Raw genomic sequence first — 15216 nt, forward strand, 5'->3', positions numbered from 1 at the left:
TTTGACGGGATCTTACTAGACACCTTGTTTGCGCATCGTGTCGTACCCATGAAAAGTTTGGGTAGGGGGGTTTTGCCTGCTTCTCGATCGCCTCGGGTCGAGTTTATCCGAACAGAAAATAATAATAGTCCCCCAGCGCCGAACAAGCGATACCCTTTGGCCACTTGTTTCGTCATCTGCAGCTGTCCTTCCATGATGGTTTCATACAGCAAAGCTACACGCACACATGTCAGCTGCTTGGGCAAGCAGACGCCAATGCGTGCCGCAATCTTGTTCTACTCAATGGATCCCGATTGTAGAACCGACTAGATCGACCACCCGGCAGCACGTTCGCATGTGTGTTGCACCGAGAAAGCACACATACCCAAAGAAGCAAAGACAAATAAAGCAAGAAGCAGTATATTATTCCAGATCACTGTCAGAGAGCAACTGTGATAATATACAAACATCAGTCGACAGGCTGATCTTCCCCGTTCATGAAAAAACAAAAGTCGACAGTTCCCTGTTTGACCATAATTAGTAGGTGTACGGCAGCGATTGACTGGTAGGTCATGTGGCCTCCTCTCCCAGGGGAACAACTGGAGCTGGATTGGAACATACTAGGTTCCTCCTTATTTTCTTTTGCCCAGAAAGAAGAAATGGTGCTAATAATGGATAAAATTTAAAGGTAGGAAAGCGAAAGATGGTGTGCCTGTTGTTTCAGCTGCTTGTTGGTTTCTTTGAGGGAGATGTACTGCTCCAGAACCATGTCCTTCTCCTGCAAAATACAAGAACATTCAGAATTTCCAAATTTGGCATATGAAGAACATCACTGAACATCGTAGAGTTGAATCTAGGTTGATTGATCGAAGTAACCTTCTTCATGTTCTCGTTCTGTGAGGCTAAATCTGCGACCTTTCTCGCCAGCTCGTCACGGATCGCCTGGGCGACACGTAGAGGATCAGAACCAGATCAGATCAGACAGGGATTCAAACTGCAGAGGATTGTCTGACGAGAAAAGGAGGAATTTTTAAGTGTAATAAGGAGCGAGCAAGTAGCAATCACGTACCTGGCGGCGTAGGATGGTTTGCCGGGCGGACTCCCGGTTGGCTAGCACGCGCCGCAGCCGCTTCGCCTCCTTCTCCGCCTGCAGCAATGTTCCGCGGTTCAGGATCGGTGGTTCAGGCGACGCCGCCGGAGGAAAAGAGTCTAATTTTCAGAGCTAGATGAAGAAAGCGAGTGACTTTACCTCGGTGAGCACGTTCCGCGGCCTGCTGGTGCCGTACCCCGTCACGGCTGCGGCGGCCGCCGCCGCCGCGTGCATCGGCTGGTGCTGCTGCCCGGCGCCGCTGGAGCTGCTGGAGCAAGGGGAGGACTGGAGGCCGACGTTGCCCAGCTCCAGGCTCAGCCTCGTGCTGGCCAGCTCTTCGTCCTCCTCGTGCTCCGTCGCCGCCTGCTGCAAGCCAACCGGCCGCCATCCATCGAGTAAATCAGTCCAATTCCTTCCTTCGAAACCCAGGGCAGGCTGGATCGAGGGGTGAACTAGATTCAGAAATTGGATGATTGGTTACCTGGGGTAGGGCGGCGGCAGCGTGGTGGTGCTGAGTGGGGAGCGCGTGGTGCTCGACCCCGGCCATGTCGGCTAGCGCCATGGCGGCGTGGAGCTCGACGTCGGCGCTGCCGACCCGCCGACATTGCCTGAGCTGCCCGCCGTCGGCTCGATCAGTAGCAGGCATGGGATGGGATGGGGCGCGCGAGATCTCGTTGGAATCCGGTGGTGGTGGAGCGAGGCCGGCCAAGATGAGGCGGGGAGCGGTGCCAAGCGAGAGTACGGCGGGGCCCTGCCTCCCCTTTAAATATCCTCTCCCGGAGAGGCGGCGCAAGGAGGTCGATCGGACAGGTGGTACCCCTCACCGGCGTCTGCGAGCGCCTCTGCGGCCGGATGGGGAGCATCTGGCCCGTCCGCGGAGGCCACGTCGCGAGTAGACACAGGGGCACGCAGAGGACACGTGGAGCCGCCGCGTGCCGTGCCCAGCATGCAGCGCAACGGCTCGACGAACGAGGCAGGCGGGCCCAGGGCGGCAGTGGCCAGCGGGGAGCAACCCTCCACTCCCCGTGCTGCCGGACGTCGACGTGGATTCTGCGGCGGTACACGTGGGCACGGTGGCCGGCCGGTGACTCGTCCGTCGCCGGGATGGGGAGCCCGCAGGTCAGCACGGGCGGAGGAGCCGCCGCGTGTGAAACCGGACGGGCCAACTCCGGTGAGCGGAAGCGCCTAGAAGACAACGCAACGCAGCAACTGGGCCGTTTGGCTGCGGCCGAAAAGCTAGCTGCATTGCATGCACGGGCGCAGCCAACAGCCCTGGCAGTTCCATCCAAAGGACCAGTTAGCGTCCACTCACCAGTAGCTCAGCGCTTAGTCTAGGTTCACGATTTGTGACTTAAACTATGTGCCGACAGTTTACTTAATCTAAATATCTCGACCAGAGAAAGTATTTCCTCCAATTCATAGCATGAATGTATCTACAACTAAAATATATCGAGATACATCTATATTAGTGACAACTAATATAGATTGAAGAAAGTAGGTAAACTTCCCCTTAAAAACTGGTCCTAGCTTTTTCTCGTAAGCAAGGTCAAAGAATGAACGTTGAGTAGCCTCACTAGCCTACATCAACACCATCATCTTATCTCGTGAGAAGTCCCTAAGAAAGCATGGCGATGCTGGATGATTTGCTACCAGATGTTAGCTTCCATTTAGTTTTAGCCTAGCAATTAAACTACATTTATACTTTATGTGCATACAACCCTGCTACAAGTGTACATCGCGATTAGCAAGAAGAAGGAGGAAGAAAATATTAGAGGGGACAAGGATGTGCCAAATATGGAAAAATTATTTGCTAACTAGGGGGAAAGCACCATGTGGATTGGCCTACTACAAAGATACTATAAATTGTGATGGGAGCAGCTGCCCTCCTTAGCGATACGTTGGATTCGGCCATGGATGGTAGCCCTAATGCCCGCTGTAAGCGTCTAATTAGCTTTAGCCTAGCATTCAACCTACATTTGTTTGGATGTTTATGTGCATAGCTGCATACGACCCAAATACATGTGGAGAGCTCACTTCATAGACAAAAGGGGAAGATAAACTTTCCCCTATGAAATGGGGCACGGTTGATATCACAGCCATTGTTATTAGTCGTGTTTCTCGAGATTCGGTCCAACATGATCCCACGTGAAAAAGGAATCTATATCTGTCATGTGTGTAAAAGCAACAATATTGACAAGGACTTTATAAATCCATAAGTACTTTTCGCAGAACTACATGAACATGGCATACGGACTACATGCGCAAACAATAGATGACTCTATAGATACAGTTCACGAAATTCATTAAAAAAAATTATTAGACTCATTTCGAAGAGTTCATCGCGAGGAAGTCAGGTATGCAAACAAAATCTCATTTGCATTTATTATGCAAAAGTTAAACTCATTTAAGAATTAATAGTGTATTTCAAGAAGAGAATCTTTTGCAATGAGTGAGCAAGCTGGCGAACCCACATATGAGCATCCCTATGCATGTGAACGGCAGGGATTTCCACCGTGCCCCATTTGATAAGCACCGTTGCATTTTCGTTTCATATGCTGCTCGTATTCTTGGGTGGGATTAGACAGACAACTAACCACACTATTATATTGTGATCTAAATTCTATAAGAAGGCAAACGATGGAGCGCAGCCATGCCTGTCACTAGTAGGTTTCCTTTATACCTCGAAGCGAGATATGGATCGTCATCACTGCATGTTTATACCTCTTATAAACCGTCGGCTAGGTTTATCATATTATAAGATAACCCACAACGTTTGTAGACACTAATCGACATATTAAAATTTTGCTGATTGACGACCGTGCTTTTTTTCCCTCTATCTTGGAGAGGGTTTCCACGTCAAATCAGGTGTCGGCCGCAATTTCCTTTTTTCATTATTAGTTATTGCTTGTCAGTTTATTACACTCACCGTCATACAGCCGTGACATCCAGCGAGTCCAAACAAAATTAATGTACTACTATATCTAGTGTACTATCTTGGGGATTACCTATCCCTCCTACAGTATGCATGATGATTCCGTTTTTGTTTCTCGTCCGAATCTGTTTTGTGCGCAGGTGCCAAGTATTGCTTCCTAATTAAGCAAGCCAAGCACAGGTGTTTTCGTTTTCTAGACCATCTTGAAACGTACGTGACGACTTACGTAGGCAGCAGTCGGCTACTCGGATCAAGCAATTTGCCTCTCTCTATCTGATCTGTTATATTTTTGTGGCTGTGGTGGTGGCTTTCGTTTGATCTTCCTTCATTCGATGTGATGTGGGTGAGCCCATGCTTGCACTTGCACGGCTGTTGTTTCCTGTCCGCCCAACGCGGGGTTGAGATATAGGCCGTGTGTTTGTATCTTTCAACTTCTGGTAAGGAATCAGCAGTTGTCTTTCGCCTCCCCTTTGCAACATGGAGCAATAATCTACACTGATTTCAACTCCAGGTGTTATTTGTCTGCTTTAAGTCAGAGTGCTTTCGAGAAACTTAGCACTACTTATTTTAAATAACAGTACGGAGCATAGTGTTGGCGCGCTCACGCACACATGTGAGGGCATCTCCAACGGCATGATGTATTTTAGACACAATTTATATCTATTTGCGTCGACCACGGATACGAAAAATGGTTCCATGTCTATATACGCCTGCACCTCCCAATTAACTTGCAATGCATTACTTGTATATAAGAGAGAGTAAAAGATGCTTTTAAAATGGCCACCATTGACCAGCACATGGGAAGAGCATTAATTAAAGAGCGAGAGAGAGGCATCACATGCAAAACGGGCGCGCAAACGTGACCCAAATTTATTTCAGGTTTGCGTCTGGATGGACGCTGCGGTCGTTTTGCATCAGGCCGCTGGAGATGCCCTAATGAACCAGCCTCTCCAATAATGTTTCGCTAAAGATGGGAAAATCATCTCACACCAGGGAGTTCTCAATGCTTATACTTTTCTCCTATCTCCATCCAAAACGATATCGAAAATTTATATAAATTCAAATATCTTTTGGAGACGGAGGGAGTATTTTATTTACAAACACAATATGTTGTTTTCCTCTAACTTTTATTATTTCTATGCGCTTTTAGTACATATCATCGATAAAAATACTTCATCTGTTTATTAAAATAAGATATTTTAGGTTTTTTTTCTTAAATGAATGTATCCAGATGTGTTTTAGTGTATAAGTTGACTTCTTTTGATCCGGGTGTAGTCCAGTTTGAAACATTCTAAAAATCTTACATTAGTGTGAGGAGAAAGTACTAAACTCGTTTCTACAATAGTATGTACAATAAGATGTAATAATTTTCTTTTGAACCATTTACAAACTCATAAGTATTACTTTAAATTGTACTTTTCTCTACTTTTAAAATTTAATTATGTTAGTATTTTGTAGGTACTTGGTTGCTAGTATTTATTTTTGGGGTACACCATGGTAGAGGTATTAATCATATAGAAGAAAATGCCAAGACAACTGATACAACACAAAGAAGTTATAACATCACGCGCACCCAACATGATACGTACATCGCCAAGCGGCAAATAACACAACTACACAAACCCGAAGAAGGACAACTCGTCTTGCCCAACGAATGGCAGAAGAAGGAACACATGGTGTAGGACCACGTCACGAACCAAGAAGGACACCGCCGATGTTCGACTTCGACATACATCCCCTCATGCTCCTTGGGGAGTTGGCGAGAAGAAGGGAGCGTCTTGACCAACTCAGGGAATACTCCAACCAAGATGCGGCTGCCTTGTTATACATTGCGTCTTGGAAGCCAAGCCTTGAGCGACGGCCAACACCTGCAACACATCATAATACACCTAGTATGTGATTGCCGGATCGGTCCTTCCCTGATAGCCTAGATGGCGTTTTCAAGAAGATAACGTCACGGTGGCGTTGCCGCCTAATCGGGTGGACTAGACCTAGGATTTTTCTCGACATTTGAGGAGAGGGATCGAACGAGCGATGAAGCCCATAAACACGCCTCTAGAAAGGCACCACCCCTCAGGCCTTGTTTGGTACTAGAGTTTTAGTGGGGATTAACGGGGATAATCCGCTCCAAACTTCAAATCCCCACTTATCCCCAATACATGTTTGGTGCTAGAATATGAGCGAGTTTAATCCCCACTTATCCCCACTTTTCCCCACTTTTCCCCAAAATTTTAGTGTAATTTTTTCAATCCCCAATACTCTACCCCTACCTAGTGGATTGGGGATGGGGTTTTGTGGGGATTGGGTGACACCATGCGATTCACCCAATACTCTAGAGTATTATCCCCACTAATCCCCACTAAAACACTAGTACCAAACAAGGCCTCATAGGGGTCACCTTGTTCGCTCGTTCACAAATTTTATGAATACAATTAAGAATAGAGGACACAAGATGAATATATGTGGTTTGACCTAAACAGTAAAAAAACTAAATGCGGGTACGTGACATTATACCCGCAAGCTGTATATTCACGAATTTTTTTTTTACGTAATGCATGATGTAAACGCGCGGTACACAGAACGGAATAACCGTCAGTACACATACACTGAATCAGAACGTGTGGGCGTGTGGCTGTGCCGATGCGTACACCGATGTGATGATTCTGATCCAGGAAGCAGAGGCGTGCGCTGACCGTTGATTAGCGGGTTTGTTTGGAAGCGCTGGTGGGTGCACGCGACGAACCAAGCCTTTGGTTGGTGACGCTGTCAGTGTAGTGTAGTGTAGCTTGCTGCTACTGTAATACTGTATCGTATCGTATCGTTCTGAGCTGTGCCGTACGTCCGTCCGTGTGGTCTGGCCTGGGATGTCGATCCGGCGGGAGCAGGGCAGAGGATGTGGTGGTCCTGCTGGGCCCGCCGTAAGACGACTGACGTGCCATGTGGGCGACACGTGGTTCGTGGTCAGAGGCAGAGTTGGCGGTCGGCATCTGGGCATGGCGCCTGGTAGGTGGGTCCACTATCATGCCGCGAGTTGACGTCACCCATTACTTTTTTACAAAGCACGGCACGTACAAAAGAAGGTTAAAAATATGTACATGCACCCACTTTGATAAAAATATATAGATACATCTAAATTTTAACAAAATAAGAATATTTTTGGTGTGATGGAGGGAGTAGTGAGAACCAACACGTACAAAAAAAGGTCCGCAAAGTATCCCTCGATGAATGCCGCGAGTTGACACTCACTGATTTTTACTTTTTGTACACTAAAATTACTTACATACACTCACCCTGCGAGTAGGTATGCACGTATACCCTATCTTGTGAGTACCTCGGAGAGACTAAGTTGAAGTTGAAGAAAGTCGGAGAGACTAAGTTGAAGTTGAAGAAATTGATCCACCAGAACTTAAGATTAACATCGTCTAGCTATCAATGAAAACATCAACTCACACTGAAGAATATTTCGGCTTTATAATACAACAAAATGTTAAACCTAAAATTTAAACTCTGATAAGTTAGGGATGCCGCTAATCTCCTAACTATCCAAGCACGCGTTGGTTCACACATCACAGTAATCAGTATCCGTTGATGAATACTCAAAAGAAATAATGCACTACTCTACTTGTTCTTTCAGATACTTTGCGGCTTCTTAAACTGCACGTCACAGCATGTCTCAATCATAAAAAAATCTCCTGCAAAGGAATCTAATTAGTAATTTAGGATCGTCACCAGGTCGAGCAAGTACACGCACTCTGCTTCTCGAGACAACGATTCATCGTTCTAGCCACCTAGGAACTACTACTACCAGACCAGTCTACCATGTGCAATATTAGGCAACTCGACGGTGCTCGTCATCAGCTATACAAATATTCATCGCCTACAAAAGGATAGACATTCAAATTTGGATTTTTTGAGTTCATGATATAACCAAATTGGGTGGATCATCCACCTATTTAAGTACTGATTGTAAAGAAAAACCTAGTGGCCAGTCCTCGTGGTCGGCGGCTGACCACGGCCGGCTCGGGCTACGAGCACGATGGCGACCCCAGAGCATGGGGTGGTGATGCTTGGGGCTAGTCGGCATAGGCAGTGTCGAGGGTACGTGTGCTGGTGGGCCCAACATGGCTTGGACAGGTCATAGAACCAGCATGCGGTTGTTCGGCTGCACACTGAATGGTAGCGGCACATGTTAGTGGAAGTCGGTTGTGGCAGCGGGTGTGGCCTCCAGTCAGTGGTGGCGGCTGCCCCGTTTCGTTGCGATCTGGCGGCTAGTGGTAACAATGCGGACAACGACGGTGCTCGTGGGAGTGTGCGAGGTGCTAGGCCTGGCTGCCCACTAATGGCTTCGACGACGGATGTTTCCTTGGCACCACATCCTTCTTGAAGGCACAGTTGAGGCGGTGCTCTCGCTCCTACGCTTGGGAACCATCAGGGGAAACCCAAATTAGCACGCGGGGATTGAGCGAGGGAGGCGGTTTTGTGTTCCATGCCTCATGGCGCATTGTCTTCGATTTTACGCATACTAGAGGAACCCATCTGAGTGTGATTATAGTGGTTGGCGAGGGCGAGTTGTTTTGCATCCCTTAGTGAATTTTAGCAGAAAGGCGGATGCAACATCAGGCTCGGTGAGCTCGAGGTGAAAATAATGCACCAACCTCAGTGATGGCGGCATTCTCGTACGTTGTTATTGTCCTAGGAGGCATTCTCTATGGAATCCCTTCAGCACCCACACCGGTTGTGCCTATCAGTTGGTGTGACCCGTGATGCCTTTGCATCTTTGTCTTGGGCAAGGTTGATGTAAAAAAGTGTTTCTTCTGTCATCATGACGAGACTATTAAACATCTTTTATTTTAGTGCAAGTTTGCTAGATCTATGGTTAGTCTTCCAGAAAAGATCTACCTTATACACACAATGTGATGTTGGAAAATCTAAAAAGAAGATGAATACAGATGCAGCGTCGTCACCTGGAGAGTGTCTCCACCTGATACAACATCATTTTTATCACTTTCAAATTGCAAACCAGCCAATGGCTAAAAAATAACAAGCATAATAGATTATTTCAGCATCAGAATTAATCAACTTCTGCTCAAAATGTGCTCAATTTCTTAATTTCCACAGATATCCAACACAATGTTGCATCCTGCCACATCAATGTTACCTTTCCTCCTAAAATATTTTGCTATCCATTTGCAGACTAAAATTTCCGAGTCTGTTCGGAGCCTCAGTTGACCAACTGACTACTGCACATGTATTTTCCAGCGAGACGGAAAAATAAGATGATAAGAATTGTCTCAAGCTCAACACAGAATCTTCACTTGAAATCCCCTTGCCAACCTTTTTTCGTATGTTATTCTTTGTTGCAATCACATTATGCCAAATCATCCACAAACAAATATAAATATGGTGGAATTTTGGCCTCCATATGTGTTTAAAACTTGTCTAGACTTATTTATACTAGATTGAACACTATACACGGAACACAACTATTATATAAAAATAACTATTTTCCTTGGCCTTTATCCTTCCCTATCTAAAGGTGGTTGATGTGGCCTTTGAGCAACATAAGGTCTTCGCATAAATTTGGAGCATATGTATCTTATTTTATTCATGTTGCCAAGACCATTATCAATAAAGATGTAGGAATAAAAAGAAACATAAAGTTAGATACTATTAAATAAATAAAAAAGTGACATAAAAGATGCATTAAAGGTTATGCATGATGTTGTTTGTTTCATATGCTTTAATGAATAATAATCTACTAGTGCTTTATTTAGTACTATCTTTTATTCACATGCATAGATGCTTAACTTTAAGTTACTTTATTTAATAAGAAATGATTAGCACTATGAATTTTTTCATATTATAGATGGTCATTTTTCACCCTATTGTTAGCCCTCCAAAAAAAATAAGCAAAAAAGCAAACACTTGTGCATCCAAATCATTTTAACCAAGTTATTCCAGCAGTGTTCACCATATCTACCTATGTAGCAAATGATATTCTAAGTAATGTATGTGCTATGCCTTTGAACAATTCAAAAATTATCTTTTTCTATGTGATTTAAAGCTCATGGGAAAATAAGATGTGGGGACAAAACCCTTTGTGAATTTAATTATGTAAGTTATGAGTTGATTGTTAGTAGAACCATGTTGTCATGGGGAATACTTTCAACATTGCACTATATTGTGTATGTCATGTATTCTTTTGACTGTGTATACCTATTGGTGTTGAATAAAAGATATAATCAAGTTCTTTCTAGTATGCATATGTGTTAGAGGGAGCATTATGGTTAACCTAAGCCATGCTAAGCATCATGGTGGAAGTTTACAACATGAACATCCAATGAAGAATTTAAATAAAAAGCTATGCAAATAGTAAATAAAAAGAAGTGCTAAGGGGTTAATTTGTCTGTTTATCTTGTCATTTGAGTATGGATAGTCCCAAAAGGTTCTTCGTACAATGGGGCAATTGGTACCTCAGGGCCACCTTGTTTGCAACTATATGCATATTATAACGAACATCTTGTGGTCAAGTTGAGTGACATAGGCATCCCCAATGGGCCTGCCAAAGATGGTACCCGGGGTTTACTCAAAGCCCAGGACTCGAAGAATAAGAAGACTTGGAAGCCCATTTAGTGTTAAGGAAAGATAGTTTGTATTAGGAAAGATAGAGATTTGTAATCTTACGGGTTGGGTACGAAACCCTCCCGAACTCTGTAACTTGTGTACTACGAAACCCTCGGCTCCGCCTCCTATATAAGGGGGAGTCGAGGGACAAAGAATCGATCGAATCTACTGTCAACATAACCCTAGTTTTCATAATCGTCGAGTACTTTTCGGCTGAAACCTTCGAGATCTACTTGCCCTCTACTTCTAGCAAAACCCTAGTCTACGATATGTAGGCATTGACAAATTAATCCTTTGTCAATTGGCGCCGTCTGTGGGGATTAGAGGTTGCAAGGAGCTGATCTCGATGGCACGTTCAAGATCGTCGACTTCGTCGGTGGCGAGCAATGCGATGGATCGAGGTAACCAGGAAAAAACTGATCTAGTCGATTTTATTCCTCACCCGCCCTCCCGTATGGATGCATGTGCCTATCTGGAGGAGCCTATCGTCATGACGTTCGGGGAATTCCGATTTGGCGTCAACAAAGAAGGATCCTACCGTCTCGAAGTTCCGATCTCGTCGGAATTTTCAGCGGTCGATTCTAGCTTTTCGTCGAGTGACGAGGAGCTTTCGTCACCACGCTTCGTCGACAGGAAGGCAAGCGGAAAGCTCGCCAAGATCTTCAGCAACACATCCTTCGAGTCGTCTGCGGACTCCTTTATAAGCAGCGACTCCGAGAGCATCGACAGCCTCAACTTCATCGACAAATCTGCTGCCATCGGAAAGGTCTTCACCACTCTATATGATGGTGTCACCAATCCTGACAAAAATCAATACGCAAAATGTCATTGAGTAAGCATGTGGAATGGGTACTTGTGGTCAATGGACACGGGAGATTCAACTTGTAAGGAGTCAAACATATAAACCATACTTGTTTTCACTTTAGCGATGCCCATTCTTATGATTACCATTGACATGAGTTGCATATCCAAAAACTTTATGCTCTATTATCAAAGTGTTGGCATGTATATTCCCTACTTACTTTATGTTACTCAAGTGTCCACACATACAAAGAGAAATAAGAATACTTTGGACCAAATGACATTACATGCTTGATACGTCCAAAACGTATCTACTTTCCCGAACACTTTTGCTATTGTTTTGCCTCTAATTTGTGTATTTTGGATACAACTAACACGGACTAACGCTGTTTTCAGCGAAATTGCTCACGGTGTCTCGTTTTTGTGCAGAAATCCAACTTTCGGGAAAATCCTCGGAATTTCTTCGAGATGGCCCTATTTTACCAAAATATTGACGGAGCCGGAAGGGCAAAGGAGGTGGAGGCCCGAGGGCCCCACACCACATGGCGGCGCGGCCCGGGGGGCCCGCGCGGCCATGTGGTCCGGCCCCTCGGCCGGCCTCCGACGCCCCCTTCGGACTACTTATTGGTTTCGACCTGAAAACGCACGGAGAGAAGTCGAAGTCACCGAAACCCTCCAGAGAGCCGCCACATCGCGAAACTCCGTCGCGGGAGCCAGAAGTCTCCGTTCTGGCACTCCGCCGGACGGGGAATTGGAGGAGATCTTCACCGCCATCACCGCCAACGCCTCTCCATCAACCAGCAATGTTTCCCCCATCCATGTGTGAGTAATTCCCCAGCTGTAGGCTGAAGGGGATGGTAGGGATTGGATGAGATTGGTCATGTAATAGTCATAAGATTGTTAGGGCATAGTGCCTAGTATCCAGTAGATGTCACTTTTATGATATTGTTGCAACTTGTTATGCTTAATGCTTGTCACTAGGGCCCGAGTGCCATGATCTCAGATCTGAACATGTTATTTATTCATGAAGATATTCGTTGTTTATGATCTTACACTGCAAGTTGTATACACATGTCGCTGTCCGGAACCAATGGCCCCGAAGTGACGAAATCGGGACAACCGGAGGGGATGGTAGTGATGTGAGGATCACATGTGTTCACGGAGTGTTAATGCTTTGCTCCGGTACTCTATTAAAAGGAGTACCTTAATATCCGGTAGTTTCCCTAGAGGCCGGCTGCCACAGACTGGTAGGTCAGAAGATGTTGTGCAAGTTTCTCATTGCGAGCACGTACGACTATATATGGAACACATGCCTATTGATTGATTAGTACTTGGATACCGTTTTATTATTATCTGCAAATGCCCATGCTTTGATTGTTACATGAGTTTCTCTCATCCATGCAACGCCAGTTAAATCCGTCCCTGTGCCTACGATATTTTAATCCTGCTGTTTACTATAATCACTACTTGCTGTCTTTATTTCACCGTTGCTCGTTATTTCACTATTTCCACTGCCATAAAACTGTTACTCTTGATAAACTCTTGCGAGCAAGTCTGTTTCCAGGTGCGGCTGAATTGACAACTCCGCTGTTAAGGCTTACAAGTATTCTTTGTCTCCCCTTGTGTCGAATCAATAAATTGGGTAATACTTCCCTCGAAGACTCATTGCGATCCCCTATACTTGTGGGTCATCAAGACTATTTTACGGCGCCGTTGCCGGGAGCATAGCTTTATTTGGAAGTTCACTTGGATTGATATTGTTCGCTGCAAATTCTCCATTATGGGTAAACCTCGCGATACTAAGATCGCCATATTACCATCCACTACAAGAAAAGGTACAACTACGAGTACCTCTGCTTGCTCTTGATTCACCCTCTGTGATTGATAAACTTGTTTCACCGCCACATGCTTCGCGTGCTGGTACTTCTGCTGAATCTGAAAATTCTCATAATATTGATAATGTTTCTGCTGTGCTTGATGATAGTGGTTCATTGGGATCTTTTCTAGATGCTACAATTGCTAAGTCTAGACAAATTGAAAATACTTGAAACTCCTAATGCTTTGCTACACTGTTAATTCCCTGAGTCTGTTGAATATTCTAGTGATGATCTTGATGAAGATTATGTAGAGCTTGATAATGATTTTATTGAAAAATGCAAGGCTACTACTGATGCAAGAAAAATTAAAAAGTTGCTTGCAGAACATGCTGTTAGATATACACCATCTCCTGATCCTAAATTTGCCACATCTCCTATAAACATTAGGGATAAAGATTATGATTTTTCTCTCGATCTATCTCATATAGCTATTGTTGAGAAAACACCCTTTTGTGGTACTGAAAAAGAAAGTGCTGTTGAACACTTGACTGAGTTATCTACTCTTAGTGGCGTGTTTTCTGATGATGTCAAGATGCGTACTTATTTTGTCGCTAAAATTTTTCCATTCTCATTAAAGGACGATGCTAAAACTTGGTATAATAATTTGCCTCCTGGTTCTATTAAAAGTCCAACCGACTTGCGTGATGTTTTCTTTCGAAAATACTTTCCTGCTAGTGCTCAACATGCTGCTTTGCAGAGAATTTATAATTTTGACCAGGAAGATGGAGAGAAATTGCACGAGGCTTGGGCGAGATTTTGCTCTCTTATTAGAGCTCAGCCGACCATGATTTGGAAAAGCATGATTTACTTGATATATTTTATAGTGGACTAACCATTGAGTCTAGGGCATACCTGGATAGTTGTGCTGGTTGTGTTTTCAGGAAAAGAACTCCAGACGACGCTGAAGAATTATTGGCTAAAATAGGCCGGAATCATGATGATTGGTCTACACCTGAGCCGACCCCGACACCGATAGTGAAGAAGAGGGGTATGATTAAATTAAATGATGAAGATATGAGGGAAGCCAAGAAGTCTCTTAAAGAGAAGGGTATTAAACCTGAAGATGTGAAGAATTTACCTCCTATAGAAGATATATGTGAGACGATTCCCCCTTCATCCATGATTGAGGTACACTCGCTTCAACACTTTACTAGAGAAGATATTCCGTATTCAAAATCTCCTGCTCAATGCTTAGATGAATTTGATAATTATATTGTTAAGCAAGAAAACTTTAATATGAGAGTAGAGAATCATTTAATGGAAAATTCTCGAGCTATTAGTGAATTGCATGGTATTGTGGAGAGAACCTCCAATGATGTTAAGATACTTGTTAAACATTTTCAAATGGTTCAAACTCAAATTGATCAACTTACTAAAGTGCAAAATGACTTGTTGGGAAATAATTCTAAAGAAAAACATGCTTATGAAGTAACAACTAGAGGTGGTGCTTCTACCCAGGATCCTCTATATCCTGAAGGGCATCCCAAAAGAGTTGAACAAGATTCTCAACTAATTAAAACTAGTGCTCCATCTAAGAAAAAGAAAAAGAAACATAAGAATGTTGTAGAATCCTCTGAACCTGTTAATGATCCTAATAGTATTTCTATTTCTGATGCTGAAACTGAAAGTGGTACTGAACATGAGGAAGATAATGATAAGAATGATGCTCCTGATAAAGAAGAAGTTGAAAAAGAACCTGAAAAGCATACTAAAAATAAAAAGTACACTAAAGAAGATTTTATTACAAAGAAACATGGTAATGAAAGAGAACCTTGGGTTCAAAAGCAAATGCCTTTTCCTGCTAAGAAACTAAAATCAAAGGAGGAGGAACATTATAATAAATTTTGTGATTGGATGAAACCTTTATTTTTGCAAATCCCTTTGACTGATGCTATTAAATTGCCTCCTTATTC

The 15216-nt window shown here is 44.1% G+C and overlaps 1 protein-coding gene across 1 annotated transcript; it reads right to left on the bottom strand.

Annotated features, from left to right (window-relative positions):
- Positions 1-661: 661 nt before the first annotated feature.
- Positions 662-1715, bottom strand: LOC124696400 (G-box-binding factor 1-like). Its single transcript, XM_047229134.1, has 5 exons — positions 1551-1715; positions 1229-1435; positions 1049-1126; positions 856-921; positions 662-757 (listed from the first exon to the last, which is right to left on the bottom strand). The coding sequence occupies exons 1-5, from the start codon at positions 1713-1715 to the stop codon at positions 662-664; spliced, it is 612 nt and encodes a 203-aa protein (XP_047085090.1).
- Between the last annotated feature and the right edge of the window lie 13501 nt (positions 1716-15216).

This window comes from Lolium rigidum, chromosome 3 (genome assembly GCF_022539505.1).
Source record: "Lolium rigidum isolate FL_2022 chromosome 3, APGP_CSIRO_Lrig_0.1, whole genome shotgun sequence".
Classification (NCBI taxonomy): Eukaryota; Viridiplantae; Streptophyta; class Magnoliopsida; order Poales; family Poaceae; genus Lolium; species Lolium rigidum.

Bases quoted from the DNA above. Each gene is read 5' to 3' on its own strand.
- LOC124696400 (XM_047229134.1), bottom strand. From the start codon at position 1,715: ATGCCTGCTACTGATCGAGCCGACGGCGGGCAGCTCAGGCAATGTCGG. The intron at 922-1,048 runs GTACGTGATTGC...CGTGTCGCCCAG, and splicing joins AAACCATCCTACGCCGCCAG to GCGATCCGTGACGAGCTGGC. The intron at 758-855 runs GTTACTTCGATC...TGTATTTTGCAG, and splicing joins AGAACGAGAACATGAAGAAG to GAGAAGGACATGGTTCTGGA.